This window comes from Bison bison, unplaced genomic scaffold (assembly GCF_000754665.1).
Source record: "Bison bison bison isolate TAMUID 2011002044 unplaced genomic scaffold, Bison_UMD1.0 scf7180017864223, whole genome shotgun sequence".
Lineage (NCBI taxonomy): Eukaryota > Metazoa > Chordata > Mammalia > Artiodactyla > Bovidae > Bison > Bison bison.
The window spans coordinates 1,626,733-1,648,200 of record NW_011494795.1 but is presented as its reverse complement, the minus strand read 5'-3'; the positions used below and the strand labels follow the sequence as shown (position 1 = coordinate 1,648,200).

The 21,468-nt window shown below is 53.2% G+C and overlaps 2 protein-coding genes across 2 annotated transcripts in view; one reads left to right on the top strand and one right to left on the bottom strand.

Moving 5' to 3' along the window:
* The window catches only part of CYTH3 (cytohesin 3), a 57,137-nt gene extending 50,805 nt beyond the window's left edge, over positions 1-6,332 (top strand). The window contains exons 9-13 of the mRNA XM_010845780.1: positions 244-521; positions 2,367-2,690; positions 2,772-2,843; positions 2,922-3,076; positions 3,347-6,332. Coding sequence (XP_010844082.1) covers positions 244-521; positions 2,367-2,690; positions 2,772-2,843; positions 2,922-3,076; positions 3,347-3,419 — 902 coding nt within the window. The 3' untranslated portion in view covers positions 3,420-6,332. The remainder of the gene's footprint in view (positions 1-243; positions 522-2,366; positions 2,691-2,771; positions 2,844-2,921; positions 3,077-3,346) is intronic.
* An 86-nt stretch (positions 6,333-6,418) lies between these two features.
* Positions 6,419-21,468, bottom strand: part of USP42 (ubiquitin specific peptidase 42) — a 39,974-nt gene continuing 24,924 nt past the window's right edge. Inside the window, exons 8-17 of the mRNA XM_010845758.1 lie at positions 20,250-20,361; positions 19,311-19,451; positions 19,023-19,123; positions 17,798-17,951; positions 15,391-16,107; positions 15,165-15,259; positions 12,147-13,616; positions 10,614-10,915; positions 8,358-8,401; positions 6,419-7,544 (exon numbers count right to left, since the gene is read on the bottom strand). Coding sequence (XP_010844060.1) covers positions 8,394-8,401; positions 10,614-10,915; positions 12,147-13,616; positions 15,165-15,259; positions 15,391-16,107; positions 17,798-17,951; positions 19,023-19,123; positions 19,311-19,451; positions 20,250-20,361 — 3,100 coding nt within the window. The 3' untranslated portion in view covers positions 6,419-7,544; positions 8,358-8,393. The remainder of the gene's footprint in view (positions 7,545-8,357; positions 8,402-10,613; positions 10,916-12,146; positions 13,617-15,164; positions 15,260-15,390; positions 16,108-17,797; positions 17,952-19,022; positions 19,124-19,310; positions 19,452-20,249; positions 20,362-21,468) is intronic.

Genomic DNA, 21,468 nt, shown 5'->3' with positions numbered 1-21,468 from the left:
GGCTTTGAGATCCCTTCCAGCCTGTGGGGCTGGGATGAGGGCATGAGGAAGGTGCCCAGAAGAGCAGCAGCTGCACTTGGGCCCTTCCTGTTCTCTGTTGCCAGCAAGTGCCCCCCCAGGATGGTGACAGCACAGGCCTGCCTGGCAGCCAGGGCGCCCCCAGTGCCAGCTGGGTGACTCTAAAGACTGAACTAGATGTCTGACACCAGGGCTTGTGTTCCATCCTGTCATCTGGTTGAGCAGATAACCGGACCACAGCGTTGCGGCAGAGCACCAACAGGCACAGGGCCGGCTGGTGCCCAGGGGTGTCCCAGGGTCCCGGGGCCTGCTACTCCCCCATTCCCGCAGCCCCCGCTGTGTCCTCAGACCTAAGACTGAGGGCCACAGAGCTGGTGATGGCACAGGTCGCACCTGCAGCCCGGAGCCTCAGCCCCTGGGGCTGTTCTGCTCTCAGAGCTGTTAGCGTCCCCGGGGTGTCCAGCACACGGCCGGCCAGTCAGCGCACCAGACTCCTGCCTACGGTTCTGACCCCGCGAAGGGTCCCTGGGTGTCGGTCCCCTAGGGACCCAGGAGGCGGGTGCTGAGGCAGTGTTAGGCTGGGCCCGGGTGCACACCTGTACTTACTGAGGACACAGCCCTGGGCCCCTGAACAGCCTACACACACAGGCAGAGAAGCCAGCACTGTGGCCATGCATATGCTAAGTTAGGAACCGGAGGTCCTAGCGTGACCTTGCTTGGGGGTTGGTTGTCGTAAGTTAATCTTAGAGGAGACCGTGCTTTCAGGAGGCCAGGGTGCCCCGCCAGAGCAGAGAGCCTGGTGGTGGTGCTTAATGATGGTCCTGTAAATACTGTGTAGTCACTGTGTTTTGAGAGTGAGTCAGATGTGTTAACACAGGAGTGTGGTTGGCACAGAGCTGGCGTGGAGAACAGGCTTGCGTGGTATGCACGAGAGCCCGTGTCTGCTAACAACCATGCAGGCAGCAGGCGTTTACCAAGAGAAAAGGGCTGCTTCTATCCATTCTAGTCAGGAGCAGCCAGGCTCCTTCCTGCAGGGGTGTGTATGTGTGTGTGTCCCCTTGTCCTGAAGCCCAGCCACAAACACACGCTTGAGCAGAGCTGGTCCGTCTCCCGCAGCAAAACCTGCTGGAGCTCAGAGACCAAGCGTGTCACCGCCGCCACCCTGAAAGGGGGCTTGGGGCTGGGCCAGGCTCAGGGGTCCACCTGACCACACACCTCTGTCTCAATGCCCACTGCCCCCGGCGCAAGAGGCTCCCCTGGTCGCAAGACCTGGACCAGGGCTTGGGCTCCTCCAGACGTGCCGCTGAAGTTGGGTGTAGCAGGGCAGGAGTCTAGGTGCAGAAGAGTCAGAGGCCTTCCAGGAGAACAGAGAGCCCTGCCCATGGTTCGAGACACACCTCGAGGGAATGGAGGCCTTGGGGGTTGGAGGCATGAAGGGGCCTCAGGGTCTGAGGGCCCCCAAGGACAGTGGAATTTGGACAGATGTTTCTGACGGGGATGGAAAGTGAGATTAGGGGAGCGGGGGAATCTGGGGACCCTCTTCACAGCATGACTGAGGCTGCCGCCCCACATACCTGCCCTGCCTGCCCAGCAGCATGTGGCCATCATGAGGACAGACGTCTCGTCAGTGACCCAAGGGTGAGGGTCCCAGTCTCTGAGGACCCCTCAGTGGCACTGAAACCGCAGGCGGGGCTCCCTCCCTGCAGCCGGGTGTCCGAGTGTCTCCTACCCCCAGGTCTCCCCAAATGTCAGCCCCTGTGCCTTGATTTCCGGACAGCCTTCATGTCCCCGTCTTGGCTCCTCAATCTCAGGGACCAGGTCCGTGACCCTCAGCCACAAGGGTCTCACCTGTCTGCACCCGGAGAAGCAGGGGGCGGGGCAGCCGCTGCTCACCTCGTGCCGGTGGATCGCAGCCATCTGTCACCAGGCGCATGTTCTCTCTTTCAACTTTTGTTCTTAAACTTCATGTCGGAAGCAGAGACTAGAAATAGAAGTGGAAGCCAGTGGGTTTCTACTGAATATTTGAGAGTAAAAGATTTTCTCTTCTGTAGTTTAAGGAGAGTAGGTGCAGATGAGCTCTGTGTGTGTGTGTGTGTATGTGTGTGTGTGTATGCATGCATGTGTGTCCCAGATCTTGTTAAGAGATTAATTCAATCTAATAATTCCCTGGGCCGAGGCCATAATCGATTTTGATGGATCCCAGGGCCGCCCCAAGTCCTCAGTAATGCGATGACGGCCCTGACGTAACGGGATTAAGTCCTGGACAGACCGGCAGCGGCGCTGACTTCATCCTGTTGTCATTTCCATGTGGGGAAATTAAGGCCATTCATCACGACTAACTCTTCCAGGAAGCAGACTTGGGAAACACTCGGGTCATCTGGGTGCCCGGCAGGCGGGCGGGGGTGCATGTGGGCCCCCCGGCAGCCACAGGCGGGCCAGGCCGCGCACTGTGGCCAGGACATGGGGCAGAATATGAAACGTTTTCACGAAGGAGGAAGTGTAAAACCCAGCTCAGCCCCAGTGGCATTTCTGAAAAGCACAGTAGCTCATGTAGGGCTTGCTCTGCCCAGACTCACGGGGTCCCTCTGCTCTTAGGGGGGCGCGTGAAGACCTGGAAGCGGCGCTGGTTCATCCTCACCGACAACTGCCTCTATTACTTTGAATACACGACGGTAAGCGCAGGGCTGGGGGTCCTCCAGGTCGCGGGACCTCGGCGGGTGTGGGGGAGGCTGGCTGAGCGCTTTGTCCCGCAGGATAAGGAGCCCCGGGGGATCATCCCGCTGGAGAACCTGAGCATCAGGGAGGTGGAGGACCCACGGAAACCCGTAAGCTGGCTTCCCTGCCACCCGTCCTTCCCTCCCGCTCCCCCAGCGCCTGGTGACAGCCCTATCTGTCTCCACCAGAACTGTTTCGAGCTGTACAACCCCAGCCACAAAGGGCAGGTCATCAAAGCCTGTAAGACAGAGGCGGACGGCCGGGTAGTGGAGGGCAACCACGTGGTATACCGCATCTCGGCGCCCAGCCCGGAGGAGAAGGAGGAGTGGATGAAGTCCATCAGGTGCGCCCGGGCCCACCGGGGCGGGGCCTGGGCTGTGGGGCGTGTCAGGGGGCGGGCTTTGTGCGCTTGGTAAGCCAGGAGGGGCGGACTCTAGTCTGTGGGCGTAAGGTAAGGCCCGAGCTGGGGCTGTCAGAGGGGCGGGGCCTGCGTGGTGGGTGGGGCTGTTGTGCCAGAGGGGCGGGGCCTGGAGCGAGGGGCGCTCTTGACGGGGCCTTGTGTGTAGGACTGCCCCTCCCATCCTAACCCAGTTTTTTTAACCCTATCTCCCAGAGCGAGTATCAGCAGGGATCCTTTCTATGATATGTTGGCCACGAGGAAAAGGAGGATTGCCAATAAGAAATAGAGCTTTCCTGGTCTGAGCAGCAGGTAAAAGTAAACTGAAACCCCACAGCAGAGTGACTGGGGGCTCCCCGCGACACCCTGGACCACCCCGACGGCCTGCCCTGTCTCTGCCGGGACAGCAGCCCCTGCTGATCTCAAGAGGCCTCACGTCACCCCTTCCCCCCGCCGCCCTCCCGGCTCCGAGGACATCCTTCTCGAAGTCCCGGCCTGCAGCTGTGCCTGGTGGTCCAGCCTTGAATATCCGCGGGCAGACAAGGGGCCCCACGTGCTCCTTGGTGGCAGTGGCGGTGTTGGCCGTTCTGGAAGCCGCTGTTTTGTGTCATAACAGGAAAGGAAAAGCTACCACTTTTTTATTGAGTTTTTTTCTCAGATATATAGGATTATAGCTTTTATACGCCTTTTTATATTCTGAAATTATAATGAAAGATACTTTCTAACAGTAGTATTTTTAGAATGGCAGCTATAAATTTAACTTCTGGACACACGTATATACTGTGCACTGAGAACAAGTTACATATACACACATATGCAGCAACTGGGGAGTTGGGTGCCGTGCTCAAGGGGAACCCGAGGGCGCCCCCTGGTGGAGGGAGACGCCCGTGTCCTTGAGGACACGCACTGGGCAGGGTAGGGTTCCAGGGGTCCAGTCTTGTGAGTCATCCAGCTCAGTCTTCGTGGCCCCACAGATAACTTTTCTAAAGACACAAATCATAAATTTTGGTTTGGGGTGTTTATCCTGTAACTGCTGAATCCCAGGACGGACAGTGTATGTATTGAACCACATGAAACTGCTCACATTTGACCCGTTTCTGATACCCACAAACAGCAGTGTCACGTGGTCCAACCAGACACATGGTTCAGGCCAGCTGCGACCCCTGTCTTCACTACTTAAGGCCTGTTGGCCAAACGAATACTTATAATGATCAGATATGTTAATGTAATGTGTAGACATATAAGGAACAAGAGAGAATCTTCCGCTGTGTTTTGAGAGATTTGATCTATTACAGGAAGGGGAAGAGCAGGCTGGGGGATGAAGGTGTATAGCACTTAGGCTTTTCTGTAAATAGTTTAAAACCCCAAATATGCACTGGTGGTCAGACTGGAGAAGATCCCTGACCAGGAGGTTGTCAGGTGCCGCTGGCTGAAGGAGAGGTGCTCAAGCGTGCAGTGAGGAGCTGGGCCCATCATGCCACAGAGATGGCCCAAGGGTGCACAGGTGGGGCATTCAGGGCCGGGCCAGTGACATGCCTTTTAAGTTTCATTCCACCACCAGGACCCCCGCACATTATATGTAGGACCCCCTCGCCCACATGGGCTGTTTCGGTGGAGGGTCCCTTCCCTGGGGGACCTCTTTCCCTGCCCTACTGCGAAGACACCCACCTTGTTCAGTCTGTACGCCTGAGAGGTCATCACCTCTCCTGTGCAAAGGCCAAGTTCAAGAAAGACCACCTCAGCCTATGCATGGAGAGGTGAAACAGAGAAAACGTTTCCTGGGAGTTGCCTCGATGCTGAGACGGAATGGCTGTTGGCTCCCAGCCTCGTGCAGCTTAAAGTCACACTAGACTGCAAAGGGGGCCACGCCCAGGACCCTCCACCAGGCATCAAACTGACTGTTTTGGTTCATTCCCAAGCATTTAGGCTTTGCTACTGTACCGATACCTCAGATTCAAACCTCTAGTTCTGAGAAAGGCACGTCAGCATTCCTGAAAACTGACCGGCACATATGCAACTCTGGCTCAAGTCTTCCACGAAGAGACGCTGCCCCCCCACCCGGCCAAACACTGCTGGCGACAACCGGCAGCGCCCTCCCCTCGGGCCAGCCACGCTCCTGGGCTGCCTGGGGTGCCAGCTCCATCAGTATTACGCGTGGGACAACCGATCTCTCTCTCCTTTGTTTGATCCAGGTAGGACCCTGGGGATCAGAACTTTGTCTTTTGGGTTTGCATCAGGGTGGGGTTGAGAGAAGTGAGCAGGAAACTTCTGTAAGAAATTTTCTCTGACCACTTGTGAAGGAGCCTCACCGGACGGCTGTTTGCCTGGGATGATGCAGAAGGCCGTGGTGCTCAGGATCTGTCCCTTGCCCTAGAAGTGTTACGTGAAGTCATGGAATTCCAGGTTTTGTCGTGACAGTATTAACCTGACAGGCTTAAGGTGTCCTCCCCCACTAAGCCCTCAGATGGCCTGGTCCAGAAGCCCCGCTGGGTCAGGGCTGTGCGGGGACAGGTTGTGGCTGGCGGGCCTGGTTACCTGGATCTCAGTGTGATCCTGTTCGCCCCCCTGCCACCCTCCCGTCTGCACTCAGTGCTTGAATTACTCGCCTTGTCCCAACTCTGGCCAAAGAGCTTCCCTCCAGCGACAGAGGGCTGGAGGCAGGGAAGGTCTGCTGGGTGGGAGGCATGGCTTCCGCAGCCCCACTCGCCCCCATTGACATGGGGGTTTAAGTGGACAACCCTGGGCCCAGACAGGCAGGTGTCCTCAGGATCACAGCATCCTTGAGCAGTTTAACGTGGTACCAAACGAAGTCCAAATAGGAGCTATGTATAGATGAAGCAGCATTTAATGCTGCATATAAAGCAATGCATATTTTTCAAGCTAAAATGCATATATCTACATAGATGTGCTTTGCTGAGAAGTTAGGTCTGTTGTAGACCAGAAACCACACATTGTGATTTCTTGTTTTATTTTTTCTTAGAAAACATTTCTATTTACGGTAAATAGTTAATATGTAAATAATGTACATATATGTTGACTTCTGGAGTGTTTGTTACAATGTATATACTCCTACAATGTGCATGAAGAAATATCCTTTATCTATTGATAATTTTGTTGTAAAGTGAATGGTAAGCCTGGAGAGTGTATGGCTGTCAAATGACAAATACTGTGTTCATTAAATAAAAACACATTGTTAAAATAAGATTGCTTACAGCTGGGTTCTTTAAAACGGGGGGATTGTTGGGTGAAGCAGCCCACGCTGGACTCTCTCTCACCAGCGGGGCTGAGAGCCCATGGCTGGAGCTTTAGAAGTTTTTAAGAAAGTAAATGCAGACAAAGAAGTCTGTGAGAAGTGGCTGCAAGCACATGCGGAAACAGCAGTAAAAAAATAAGACACAAAAGGTTTAATTTGCTGCCATTTATATACTATATAAATTTTACATGCTGTATATTTACAGTGGGGCAAGTGCTTTTTTAATCTTTAAAAAAACAAAGATCAAACTTTAGACATCTCTGAACAACACAAACTGTATAAACCATACAGATTATTCAGATACAAACTGTATTAAATACAGTTTTCCCCACTCCGTCTCCTGATGCAGGACCAGTGAATTATAAGTGTATCACAGTTTGATAGCATATCCATATTAAAAATAAAATCACAGTATGATTTTGTCTGTAACTAGAAACTTTAAGGGACCAAGCTGACAACTCAGACTCCAATATCATAGTCAAGACGAGACACTGTATAAAAAAGTGTTATGTAATAAAAACATACTGTAGGCCTTACAAATAATGTTTGGATTATACATTCATAATGTAAATACTCATCATAACTGGTAAATTGATTGGAATAGTTCCACAAAGTTCAAAAACAGAACTTGTCTATAAAATACATCTTCAAATCTTGAATACAACTAAAATATGAAGCAAATTAGTTTCTAGTATCAGACATTACAGAAAACAGGCTGCTCTCAAAAGTCTGGTCGAGAGCTTGTGAATCTTTAAATACGTCTTTAAATTAAATATACACACTGTCAGTTTGTACTTTTAATAATCCCACGGTTTCCCGGTTGGCCTTGCACCGGATGTCTACCTTGGAGGAGCATTGCATGGAATACGAGTGGTCAACCTGAGTCTGTGATTAAGCAGCATTTGAGATGTTCTAGTCCAGGGCGTTATTTTCAATGTGATTTATATACACAGTATTTTACAATGGTCAGCAGTTGTAGAAAGTGTTCATCCGTTTGGAATAAGGGTAATTAAGAAAAGGTAAAAACTAAAAAAAAAAGTCCTCCATGGTAAAATCTGTACAGTATTTACTAAAGAAGCACCACGCAGATTTGAACAAAGTTATTTTCTCTATTTATAATTTAAGCTGGGTTGGGGATGGCTTCTGTTGAACACGGTGAATCTGAAAGACAAGAGGCAGCCGCGTCAGTGGTCCAGAGGCAGGAAGTGGAACCCAGGGCCTGGTGAGCCCAGGTGGGCTGTCTCTTCATTCACGTCCTCCCGCCCCTTTGCAGGTGCCCCAAGTCTCTAGGAAAGCCCCCTGGCCTCCCTGCAGGCAGTAGCTGGGAGGCCAGCGGGGAGGGCGCCCTCTGCTGGGCACTCGGAGACGCAGCCCTAGGAAGAAAGTCTGCGAATTCCTTAACGGGCCTCAGGGCTTTCCCCTTGAGGACTCGCTAAGTGTTCACTGACCGCACGGTGGTCCTCTGTAGACAGTTCACTCAAGCCTCACCTCGCTGAGAAGTCACACATTTGGACGAAAGTCCCTCCCCATTCCCCATGACCACTCCCCACCCCCACCCCCACCGGGGCCACTGAGCACCAGGCCTGGAGATGAGGCTAGAGGCTTTGATTTGCTGTAAAAAAGCACCCAAACCTCATTCAGATCAAGCCAAGCCCTTACTGTCTGAAACAAGTGCAGGGTGGGGAGGAGCGGGGCACCCAAAGCTCAAGGACAGGGGTCTTGGGAAGGGCCCCCTCCCTCAGGCCCTCAGGTAGGGCTGTGTGAAGAAATTACTTCTCCATCTTTCAAATGACTTAAGCTTCTGACCTGCCCTCGTTTTCTACAGCGAGGGAGAACGTGTCTAAGGGCCTGAACCTCACCCCCCTCAAGGGCTGACTCCCCACCTGCTCCCCTGCAGCCCCAAGCTCCCTCCTCAGGCCCCTCAGCGGCTCCACAGACGGTCAGGACAAACATGCAGAGAGGAAAAGAGCTCACCATAACTAGTGAAGTTTTTGTTTTGAGGCCAAGTTTTCAATCACCTAGAAAGCAAAGGTTAGGAAACATTTTAATAATGTTTTTGCAAAAATTTTAGTGCCTGTGCTCTGTGCGTATCACATCATTAACTTAGAAGCAGTTCTCAAACAGGTTTGTTGCCTGAAGTCAGTCCTACACGAGCTGTGCTTCCAAGGGTTTCACTGAAAACGCTTTTACATGGTGACTTGAGGGCCACGTCCCCGTGGGAACAGCCCAATCTGATCCCAGCAAACCAATCAGCATTTCAACGTTGGGTCAAAGACCTCCAGAACTTGATGATGCCACAGAACAGGAGTCTGGAGGAAAGGAGAGTGGTCAAGGCGCCAGCACAGGCAGGCAGGCAAAGAGGTCCGTCCTCTGAAAGCTGACAGCGGTGCTGGGCCTGGGCCCTCGGGGGTGGCCCTTGCCGGGAGGTCAGGACAGTATGGGCGTCCAAGCGTCATCAGATGCCATCAGATCGAAGACAGGAAAGGGTCCCCCCGCCTGCAGCCCCTGGAGACCTGCATGTGGGCCACCACATGTCCACTACTGGGCTTCGCGTGCCACCTACTGTCCCCTGAGCCAGCTCTGTGGGTGAGCCACGCCCATGGTGGGCTGGCGGCCTCTGGCTGTGTTCCTCACCACAGACCTGCAGCCTGAAGGGGAAGATTCAGGCAGACAGGCAGAATTCCCGAGGACCTGCCCGGACCACTTCACCCCACGCAGTCAGAAGGGACTCATCTCACCCAGCCCCTGCCCCACACTGCGGAAATGTTTGTGGAAACCAAGGTGGAAATGCACACTGTTGCCATCTTAACAAACAGAGCAAAGGACACATAGCTTCCCTTTCCTAACGGCCCCACGAGTCTTCTCATTTGCTCCAAGCACCCCCGGCATCCACCCCTCCCCAAACACCCCACCTCTCATGATCTCTGCTTCTCCCAAACGCCAGTGCGCTGTGCGGCCATCTGTCCCTCCTCCACCAACCATCACGTGACTGTGGGCCATTGGAGGGGTCCTCCCCGAACCAGCATGACTCCTCCCTGGGTCCAGGACACGGTAGAGAACCCATGGCCTCTGGGGCTCCCGGACAGCAGGCAGGGTCACAAGGGGGCACCTCGGGGGTCGGGGTGGGTGGGGGGTAAGCATGGAAGGCCCAGGCCGGGCTCCGCCAGCTCCGCAGGGCCACGGACGGGGCCTGGGCTGCAGCGCAGCTTTACTGACACATCAATTTCACAAAATTTTCATGTGAAATGAAAGTCTTCTTTGGACTCTTCCAACCATTTAAAGGAGAAGGCAATGGCACCCCACTCCAGTACTCTTGACTGGAAAATCCCATGGGCAGAGGAGCCTGGTGGGCTGCAGTCCATGGTGTCGTGAAATGTCGGACACGACTGAGCGACTTCACTTTCACTTTTCACTTCCACGCATTGGAGAAGGAAATGGCAACCCACTCCAGTGTTCTTGTCTGGAGAATCCCAGGGACGGCGGAGCCTGGTGGGCGGCCGTCTATGGGGTCGCACAGAGTCGGACACGACTGAAGTGACTTAGCAGCAGCAGCAACCATTTAAAAACGTCCAATCCTTCCCAACCGGCAGGCCACGTGAAGGCGGCGCCCCGCCCTCCGCCCGGCCCCCTGCAAGGCTCAGCACTCCTTCTAGGGTCGAAGGTCAGGGGAACACCTGAGAAAGCCACAAGGGCTGCCTCCAGAGCGGTCAGAGCAGGAGAGACTAGGAAGTTACAAGTGGGCCAAGCCCTGCAGGGCAGACAAGAATCCCAGCGCTCGGCAGCCTGCGGTCACCTGGGAACCCCACCGGGAGCCAGTGCCCGAGACCCGGGCCCGAGGCGTGATGCCTGCGAACCGGTCACCAGACAGACTTCCAGGGTCTCCTCACAATGGGCAGAGGTTCAGGACCCGGGAGAGAAAGGAGGTACCACAACACTTCTGTCAAACATGGCGTATGAACAGTTCTGTCCCCAATCAGACGCCCAGAGCCACACACTGCACAGGCTCCTGGCTCTACCTCGCTCAGCTTTCCCACCAGCCTCGAGGGGCCGCGCGGAGGCCTCGCGAGAGCCGGGTGAGGACGTGAGGCGGGGCTCAGCGAGACTGACAGCTGCTCCGCCCTGTGAGGCTCCTCCCCCGAGCGACCGCCTCCTCCCCAAGGGAAGGGCGCCTGAGGCCACCACTCCCAGCGCGCCCCTCACCACTGCCGCTCTCCCAGCGCGCCGCCTTACCCTGGTCGCACTGGGACAGACGACACCTGACCTCCCGGCTCTCCATCCTGAAGTGTTTGGTTTTCTCACAGAAGGGTGCCGCGCCCTCCAGCGGCAGGCCGTCTGCGAGGGGGAAGGCGCCCTCGGCTTTCCGGAAATGGTCCACAGTCTCACAGCTGGCTGCCTTGGGCAAGCGCGGTTCTGAATCTCGCCCAAAGTCCTCTGATTTCCTCGAGTGTCTCTTCTTTTTCTTCTTCTTCTTCTTGTGTCTGTGGAGGTCAGCGTCAGAGTGCGCTACGGAAAGGTCTGAATCCTGCTGATGCCTGTCGAAGACAAAGCCAGGACTAGGACCACCAGGAAAGCAAACCGCCCCAAGGAGAACTGGTCCTCTCTGACTCACACCCCGTTCTGTGGACCTTCACTACACACACACAAGTGAAACTCTTTCCTAATTAAACATGCGGTTTTCACTGTAATAATTTAAGTCCAGGGTCATAAACTCACCAGTTTCAACCTGTCCCCACCGCAACCTTCAACTTTGGGGAGAAGAGCTCTGGCCAAAACACCAGAGGAAGAAAGGACTCCACCAACTTATCCTGAAACTAGTTAGTGGCTGAAGGAAAAAGTATCTTTGCTGGGTGTGTCAGGCACACAGAGGAAGGAGGTTTGATTTCCTTTTCCTTCAAGTAACCACTCTTCACCTGTGGCTTCTGGTAATCTCTTCCCAGGGTTTCGATCTTAAGAGACACCAGTGTATAGTAACTGTGTTTGTGCTCAGTCCTGTCATCACGGAGAAGTCATTTTCCAGAAAACTGCTGACCAATTTAGCTTTTAAAAAATACGAGAACAAACTTCCCAATGAGATTTCAAACTGAGAAATGGAAACTCAGTTTGAAATCTCATTGGACAGTTTATTGGAGATTATCAACAGACATAGAACTATAACTACATCTGTGAATAAATAGGTTAACACTCAATCCTAAAGAAAATCAACCCTGAATATTCTTTGGAAAGACTGATACTAAAGCTGTAGCTCCAATACTTTGGCCACCTGATGTGAGGAGCAGACTCATTGGAAAAGACCCTGATGCTGGGAAAGATTGAGGGCAGGAGGAAGAGGAGACGACAGAGGATGAGATGGCTGGATGGCATCACAGACTCAACGGACATGGGCTTGAGCACACTCTGGGAGATGGTGAAGGACAGGGAAGCCTGGAGTGCTGCAGTCCATGGGGTCGCAAAGAGTCGGACACAACTGAGCAACTAACCACCACCACCACCGTGAAGTCGGAGAATCCCAAGCTTTAACCTCCCGAATGCTGCACGTGTACTCAGTTACAAAGCACCAACTGAACGCAGCAACATCTTGAAAGACCAAGTTTTTAGGTGTTTTATAAAACCGCGTAATAAGATACAGCTTAAAACAGAGCTAAGGAATCGATAAAAACAGGGCAGTCCCAAACCCACCGAGATGAAAGCTACGCACGACACAGCCCTCACCCATCCCCAGGCTGGGTGTGGAGGGCGCACCCCCCACGCATAGCCGCCCCTCACCTGGAGTCTCGGTCCCGGTGTTTGTCTTTGGATTTCTTCTTCTTCTTCGACTTTTTGTGCTTCTTCACTTTGGGCTCCTCTACAGGGTCCTTCTGTAAGCTTCTCCAGGCTTTCTTTTCTACGTGACTCTCATTCTCGAGGCTATCGTATCTCCGTTTCCGTGACTTAATGTTGTCATGTTCGTGAAACCGTGCGGCCAGGTCGCAGCTGCCGTCTTCAGCCCCAAAGCTGAGCCTGTCGTGGGTGTACTTGGCGGCAGGGTGTGGAGGGGGCGCGTGGGCCATGCCCGCCCGGGGGCTGCTGAAGCGGTGCCGGTCCCTCTCTTTGGCCACCAGCTCGTAGCCCTTGCGGCCTCTGTAGTGGTCCTTGTAAGGCCGGCCGCCATAGGGCCCGGCCCGCTCGTACTCTCGCTCGGCGTGGAAAGGCCGCCAGTCCCGGGGCTCCCGGCTGGGATACAGGGGGGACCTGTCGTGATGGTACCGGCAGCGCTCCCAGCGCAGCCTGTCCGGGTAGTACTTCTCCCGGGTCCAGGCATGCTCGCCCTCGGCGTGGTGGTAGCGGCCCCACTCCTGGTCAGGGGCGCCCCTGCTCCGGGAGTGGTGGTGGCCTGACCTGGCCAGGGAGCTGGGGCAGGGGGGCTGCGGGGCCAGGGCGCAGGGCTCCGGCCGGGGCCGCTCAGGCCGCGGCCGCTCGTGCTCCCGGTGGGGCCGCTTCCGCCGATGCTGCACCTCGGTCCTGCTCCGGCTCTCCCGTGCATGCTCGCCACTGGACGAGCGGTCCCTTCGGCTGCGGTAATGTCCTCGGTCGACCTTTCTCAGGCTGCTGACCTTCTCCTGGACCAGACACGGCTCCGGGGCCTTCTGCCCGGCCTTACTGTCTTCCCCTCTCTCACTGCTGCTGCGCTCGGGGGGCCCCTCAGGACGGTTTTCTGTGGTCGTGTCTAGCTGCGCAGAAGGCGCCTCATCTGTGGACACCCCCGTGCTCTTAGAGGGACCCTCCGCATCCGAGCCTCTGTCCCGACCGCTGTGACCCAAGGGCTCGGGCTCATGGTCGCCCTCAGAAGGCACAGAGGGACCCGGGCTCAGCCTCCCTGCGGCTTCCGCAGCCACCGGGTCCTGGGGCCGCTCTGGTAACGTCCCTCCCACGTCCGGGGACGGTTTGCTCTGATCGTCTGTTAAATTCCCAGGGTCACAGGGTGCCAAAAGCTGATCGTCCCCGAGGGCGCCCTTGTCGGGGTTACAAAAGGTGCTGGCACTCGGTACAGCCTCCTCAGGTTCTGCCGAAACACGTTCAGAGACTTCTTCTTTGGTAGGTTTGATGCTGGGGTCCGAGGGCGGCGAAGCCTTCTTGAATTTGCTGCTGAGATTCGAGACAGACTCCAGGTTGTCCCGGGCATCGCCGGGAGGGGAGCGGCCAGCCTCCAGCTCCGCCTCCGGATGCTCCAGAGGCCTCTCCTCTGAGCCAGGTGTCCTGCAGCCCCGCAGAGACAGAGAAGGACAGGGGTCATTTACTCATTTGCTCTCTGGGTTTTTGTCAATGGGCTACAGGGACAAACACTTCATTTATTTACTAAATATTTTATGGCTTTACTGTATCTGGCTGAAACCTAAAACTGGGCTTATCATTTTTGGAAACTTCAAGTTTTCTCATTGTACATAAATGTAAAAATTTCTATCAAGCCTACTTCATTTTTCACTAATAACTCTGCAATTCTAAGTGCCTCTGGTTTTCAAATATTTTTCTAATTCTTCTCAGTAACTAAGTCCAGACCATCAAAAAAGTCAAATAATGACAGGGCGCTTACTTTTTCTCTGGATCCCTTTTCTCCAAATTTTCCTGGAGCCTCAGAGGCAGAGTAGTTACCTCCCAACAGAGCCAAGAGCTCCCTGAATTACCAATAAACTGAGGAATCACTGCTGCAGTAAACGAATTCTGCTATGCTTTTGACGGACTCCTCAAGTTAAGGAAAGCTGCCAGAAAACAAGAAAAACCCTAAAGCGGGCCCCCTTTTTGGTCTGGGAGAGAGAAGACACGCGAGGTCACTACAGAGGCTCAAGGTCGCATGTGCAGCTGGGGTGCGCATGGCTGGGGCGCACGTGGCTGGGGTGTGACCGTCACAGGTCATCTGTTCTGCTCACGCACGTTCCATCTGAAGACAAGCTGAACCAGATGAGGGGAGAGACGAGGACAGCCGTGGTGCCAGGGACTGAGTGCTCAGGCTGCCCCCTTTTTAGGCTCGACTGGGAACATTCCTGACTGGGATTCTTGCTGAGGGCATGTCCCCCGCAAGGGCCCTTCTGACATGGGGTGCATGGGGGTTGTCCCTGTGATGGGGGAGACCACAGCACCAGTAGGGAGGGGCTGAGGCAGGCAGTTCTGCAGAACAAGCCAGGCGCCCACAGCCTGAGGTCCATGTGGAGAAAACCTCAGCTCTGTTACTGGCTGCTTCACAGACACCCCCAGGTGTCCAGCTAAAGACAGTCACACCTTGGCCGAGAGCTGTCCTCCAGGAGGCCGTCACGGCACTGACATGAGGTGCCAGCTCCCGGGCTGTCCATCTGGTGATCACAGCCGCCGCCTCACGGCCCTGCCTTTACTCCCATCACGTTATGTACGCTAAGGTCAAGACACTGACGTGTGTTTTTTAAGCATGGAGACACACCACACTGACCCTTAATTTAATCTCAGAGCTCTAGAGAGAGCATAACAAAGCCTTTGCTCCTGAACAGAGCAAGACTCCCTGCCCAGCCCCTCTGCACACCCTCGGGCGCCTGTTGGGGGCGCTGAGTGGGACGTGCTGGCTGGTCAGACATGTACCGACAAGGCCCCGGCAGGGGAGGCTCTGCGGGAGAGGAGGTGGGCGCTGGACTAACAGGCCCCGATAACTGTTTACCTGACTTTCCCACCAGGAAAATCAACGAGTTCTACAGATGATTATTCAAGAAGGCTCATTCCAGGCCTTCTGCGAGTGGATGCACCCTGGTCCCACATCCTGCTGCCCTGGGACAGCCGTCTTACCTAGTCTCCTCTGCCGAGCCTTTGGCTTTGCTGCCGAGTTTGAAGGTCTCTAAGATTTTGTCTTCTGGAAGAGGTGGCAAAGGAGCAGGCATCAACTAGGATAGAAAAAAAAGATGTTTTTCAGCAGTGAGTGCCACGCCTCTGCCTCCTGTAACCCAGCCATGTGACCCGCTGGACACGAGGCCAGAAGGGAAGCCCGCCTGCCTGCCACCCCACAGCCGCTCACCTTCCCAGGGAGGCCGTTTGCCTTGGGAAAGGGGTGTTCTGAGTGCAGCGCGGGCTGGCCTGGGCAAGGGGCCCCGTCCGAGGGCAGGCCGTTTTCCGTCGGGTCGCTGTCCAGACCAGTAGCACCATTTAGAGCCACAGGTTCTTGGAGCTCGTGCGGGGAGGCGTCGCCGTCTTCAGCGTCCGGAGCAGGGGAGCACGCGCTCTCGGTCAGCCCGCGGCCGTTCTCCTGGCCGAGGCCCTTGGCCTCCTCGTCAGACTCCTCGGAGGACTCGGCGCCGTAGGGGACCAGCACGCCAGCGCTCAGCCTGGGCCTGCCGTTCATCATGGGCCTGGAGCAGGCCTCCCTCGGGGCCATCTGCTTTGGGACCTTACTAGAGGCGGGCGGCGTGGGGGCACTCGAGGTAGACTGTATTGCAGAAGAAGTGGTAATGGTAGAAGAGGGGGCGGGCTTGTTGGGGTGCTCCAAAGAATTGCTGTGAAGGTTAGACTGAGACTGACCTTGGCGCACAGGTAACTTGTTGTGAATACTGATCGTGATTTTCTGTTTCTTGGGGTGTTCTGGAATAACTGAGGGCCTGTTAACTGACCAGTTCTGAACAGACGGGGAGGCGCTCACAGGACCAGTCCTGCTGACACTGGAGTTCCCGCTGGGGCCTGACATGGGGCTGCTCGGTGTCTCCTTCAGTGGTCCCGTCCCGTTCAGGTGAGGGGGGTTCTGGGGACAAGCAGACCACAGTCAGGTGAGAGCTCCAGAAACCACCAGACTCAAGACCTCAGGCGGCGGGCCTTTCCCACTCCGGCCCTCTTTTCTCTCTCTACGAGGAATGAGCAACACCGCCCTCTCACGCGGGCCTGTCCGCCCCGGACCTTTCACAGGCCCCAGTTTTCTGGGAGTTCATTTCTGGTAAACAGGGACAATGGCTTTTGTCGGAGAACAACTGCTCTGGCAGAAAGCAGCAGGTCCTCCTGGGCATGGCGTCACACAGGTTCTCCTTCGTGGTTCTGGGAGCCCCTGGCAGTTCAGGCAGGAGGAGGCCAGCCCCGGGGACTTCCCAGGGCCCCAGGAATGCGGCGACAGTCATGTGGACGGACACGCTCGCTTAGCCATCCCTGCCTCTTTGACCTCCCACCCTTACTCAAGTAGTTATTTCGCTCAACATCCCAGCTTTTGCTGCTAAAACCCAGAAATTGCACACCGGTGGTCACGGGTGAATTCTGCCTCACAGAGGAACTTTGTTTGGCCTTCAAAATGTTTTCTTAAGTATCTGAATTAGTTGCTAACTTACCACTGGATAATGGCTCAGCTGATAAAGCATCTGCTTACAGTGTGGGAGACCTGGGTTGGGAAGAGCCTATGGAGAAGGGAAAGGCTACCCACTCCAGCATTCTGGCCTGGAGAATTCCATGGACTGTATAGCCCATGGGGTCTCAAAGAGTCAAACACGACTGAGTGACTCACCTTCACACTGGAAGTCTTAGCCGCTCATTTGTACCCAACTCTTTGAGACCCCACGGACTGCAGCCCACCAGGCTCCTCTGTCCATGAGATTTTCCAGGCAAGGATACTGGAGTGGGTTGCCATTTCCTTCTCCAGGGGATCTTCCCAACCCAGGGATCGAACCCAGGTCTCCTGTACTGCAGGCAGATTCTGTACCAACTGAGCTACAAGGGAAGGCTTCATAGTTAAGCAAAAACATTTCCTGACAAATCAGCAGCAGCAGCCACCCTTCCACACAGGGCAGGTGCTCTGCAGTTGGCCTGTCCCACGTCACTCAGGCCGAGCCCAGCACAGGACCTGCTGCCTGGCCAGCTCCCTACAGCACTGAGGCTGTGGCTCCCTGTCAAACTGAAAGGCTGTTATGACACCATGGCACAGGTGGCAGGATTATTCCACGGTGTGCACAAGCTATGTCAACACGTCTGCAGTCTCAACATTTACGTCAAGCAAAAGCCAGGCCTCCACTGAGGACACTGATGTCACAGGAACCAGACAGTATACCCTCTGCTCGCTCTGAGCAGCCCTCAGGGGTGTGATAGGGCCCAGCCAGACAGCAGGCAGAAAACATCACACCCCTGAAAGGGCTAAATGGAGGCAACGCGAGTGTTCTTTCTGTACAAGCATCTGTTCCTGGAGGCCAGCATGAATCGAGAACCCCTCAATATTTACTCCATGAAGTGAACGGAGTCCAGGGTGGGAGATCAAATCCCCAGTGTTTAGACAGACTCACACCCCTACTTCCTTCTGGATCACATTGTTTGTCCTCAGAGATTTCCCCTACGTTTGAAGTATTTTCTAATAAACGGCCTGAATCCATTTTCGTGGATACGAAACTCAGCTGTGGACGAGGTCAGGGCCACCACTGCAGCACTGAGTAGAGGGCTGGACCCTCTGCTCGGGAGGTTACCTTCATCATGTGCGAGGGGAGCTGTGGGCCAATGAATCCCGAGGCTGCCTGTTTGCTGTTGACAACCCGCTGACTGATGACCGGGCGGGGCGAGGACTGGCCGGGGCTGTGGGCGGAATGAGTAAGTTCGCCTCCATTTTTCACATCGTGGGACCTGGGGACAGAGAGTGACAGTGCTCAGGGTAACATGGGACACCCCCCAAAGAGCTCACGCACACCCCACCCTCGGCAACAGGAGACGCGACCTGGGGAAGTGCACAGAGTCCCGGCCCAGCCCAGGCTGGCACTGGGAGCTCAGGTCAGCAGACAAAGGGCCACTGTGGATTCTGATCTGGTATCTATGTATTCTAGCTGAAAGGTTTTTTTTTTTTTTGGGGGGGGGTAATTTTTTTAAAGCTATTTTTCTTTTGTTTTCCATTTTTCTAATTCTAAATACATATCACTGAGATCTGTGCTATCCTGAAAAGTCAGAAAGAAACAAAGACATTCTGCCTCCCCTCACCCCTTCAAGGAACCTGCTATCCAGATTTTGTGGATTTTCCTCCAGGCTTTAGCCTGGACTGATCTCCTCAACATCAGCGTGTAAAATTTCAAACTGCTTTTCCTCCATATATAGAGCACTTTCTCATAGCATTTTAAAAAACATCATAAAAACCACTTTTAACAGTTGCATTGTATTTCGTCACATGCACACGCTACCATTTATGTGATCTGCTATTGTTGGCAATTTGAGGATGTTCTGAATTTCCAGTTACTACCAATGGATATACCTTGGAGCACTCAACGGACTGCCCCAAGGCCCCACATCTCCAGGAGGGATTATCGAATCAGTAACACGCAGCAGCAGGCGGGGGCAGGCCCGGGCCTGGCCGGGGGCGTGGCTGGCTGCTGGTGCCCGGGGCTGAGAGATGACCACACCGGGCACTCAGGAGTCCCCTTACAGGGCCTCTGCTCACTGCCTCCCCGGCCTGCCAGCCCACCTGATTTGCTGCCAGCAGCAGAAGCCCTCTGTGGCTTCTCCCGTCCCTTCTTCTGTGCATTTCTTTAACCTGCCGCAGAGCTGAGAGCTACAGTAAATGCATGGCCCACTCTCAAATATACCTTCCTTACTCTCCCCACCACCGAGATGCTGTTTAACCAAACAATGGAATTTAAGCATGCTGATGAAGTGAAGCATTCTTTCTGACTTAACAGAAAAGGTGGAAGTGCACTTTCCTGACAATACCTGATATAAAAGAGGACGTAAGCTTGCTGGCTGAGTACCGATCTGATATCACTGGTAGACACGATGGAGTCGTTCATTTGGTACCAGAGGCCATTGCTAGCCTATAAGACAGCCAACAAAAGAGATATCAGATTTGATCAGGTACATGGGGAACCTCAATCCAGAGACCTATAAGAAAAAGGGGCTACCACAGGTCAACTGGAAAAGCCCCCCTTCCCTCCCAAGAATGCCAGTGGTATCTTACAGTGTACTGTAAATAGAGTAATTAAGAAAATCCACACAACTTACTTTTATGTAGCAGAAGTAATGGCCAGCATGGCAATTAAAACCAGTGTGTACCAGGACTGCATACAAAACATAAATGATCGGCTCTCCGTTTGGTTGAGACATGTACGGTCGAATATCAAGATACTCAGGGTATTTCACATCCTACACAAGTATGAAGAGAGAAAAAAGGAACATCATCTCTGAAGGTGCAGATCATCCCGTCCATACACGCAGGGCAGGGCGGGAGGCTCAGGGCACATGGCGCCTTGTGGTGCTCCAGCAGGGACCCAACACCGCAGCCTCATTTTGGAAGACAGACCTAACCCGGAGACGCCTGACTCTACGTGTATGTAGTGCAATCCCCCTGTATTTGTTTTCTTTACGCAAGTAAGGATCCAGACTATGTGAGTTCTCCAAACCCATCAAAGCGGACAGTTAACAATCACAAGTCTGGACTTGAAGTCATTGCTTATTTTTAACAATTCAGGAGCAGGTTATTTCTTCCGCATGTTACTGGATTTCTGACCACTTTCAGTTTCAGAAAGTGGGAAGAAAATGGGAAAGGTCAGTATACTACCAATCAGAAAACAAACGAATAAACAAGCAAACAAACTCTGGTCAAAGAATGGCAAGGTCTGGCTGGGAAATCTTTGGACTTGAAATGCCATAAGCGTTCCCTGAACCCACTCAGCACCTTCACCAACTATGACGCCCAAACGCGGATAATAAGCACCAGGTGTGACCTTCAGAAAGTCTAGTCAGCTAAGGGATACAGACGAAAACAGACACACTCTGTAAACACACACAGCAAACTTTGAGCTCAGTTCTTTGACATTTTATTCCACTAACAAGTGCTGGAAGAACTTAGAAAATCAGGTAATAAAACTTCCATGTAGCTGCTGGACAGTTAAGCCTTGAAAGGCTCAGCATAAACAGTTGTTAATAATATTATCTACCCACCTTAGCAATTTTTCCACCAGTAAAATTTGCAAAACGTTTCAGAGAAAGAGTAAGAACATTAGAAGATCTATGTATAGTGAATCTCTTTGAAGCTGGAACCATCTTTTTACACCTTGGGGAAAAAAACAAAAACAGATGTTTAAGAAGATTCATGTGGGTTGGTTGTTTTTTGTTTTTTTCGTCTTACCCTTGTTATTTCTCTACAACAGTCTAATTAAGTGTCCAAAAGAAGGGTACTGGATGAGAAATACCACCCTTTTCATCCAACAGTGAAAATATTAAAATTTGAAATTTGGGAGATGGCTTAATTAGCATGAGTGAAAGCCACAGGGCAGTTCTGAAATATCAGGCCACTGACATCTTAAAAATTAGATTTATAGAAGTTTCTCTCAATTCAAAACAAACTGAAAAACCGGCTGATAGAAGAACTCTGTGAAAACAAAGCCCAGATACAGAAGCAAGGAAAAGCCTAGAAACGTCCGTGAGGTTTAAAACAAAGGAAGCATCCCTCTGGTCTTAGGAGGAAAGGGGGCCTTCTCCCCAAAACAGTGAACCCAGGCACCACATTTTACTGCCCTCTGAAGATACTGTATTTTTCACAAGCTGAAGGTTTGCGGCACCCCTGCATGGAGCAAGTCTACTGGGCCATCCTTCTAAAAGCATTTGCTTACTTCAGGTCTCTGTGCCACATTTTGGTAATTCCTGCAATATTTCAAGCTTTCTCATTATTACTGTATCTGTTATGATGATCTCTGATCGGTGACCTTTGATGTTACTCTTCTAGTTATTTTGGCATTTTTAAACAAGTATTTTTAAATTAAGGTTTGTACACTGTTTCTTAGACGCAATGCTACTCCACACTTAAAAACTACGGTATAAGGTAGACGTAACTTTTCTATAAACTGGGAAACAAAAAAATTCATGCAACTCGCTTTACTGCAAGATTTGCTTTATTGTGCTGGTCTGGAACCAAACCCGCGGCTATCCCTTAAAGGGAACATCTACTTAAACCATAAGAAACAGGGCTTTCTTGAAATAGGCCCTCTTGACTTCATGGGGAAACAACAGAACGACTCAAACTTGAGGATTCTGGCAGGTACTGCCCCAAATCCTGGGAAACAACCATGAAAGAGAGAGATCCTTGACTGCTCTGGGAGAAAGCAATGCTCCACCCGCCCCAACCCTTCACACCGGGGTCCCTGGAGATGCTGTGCCACAC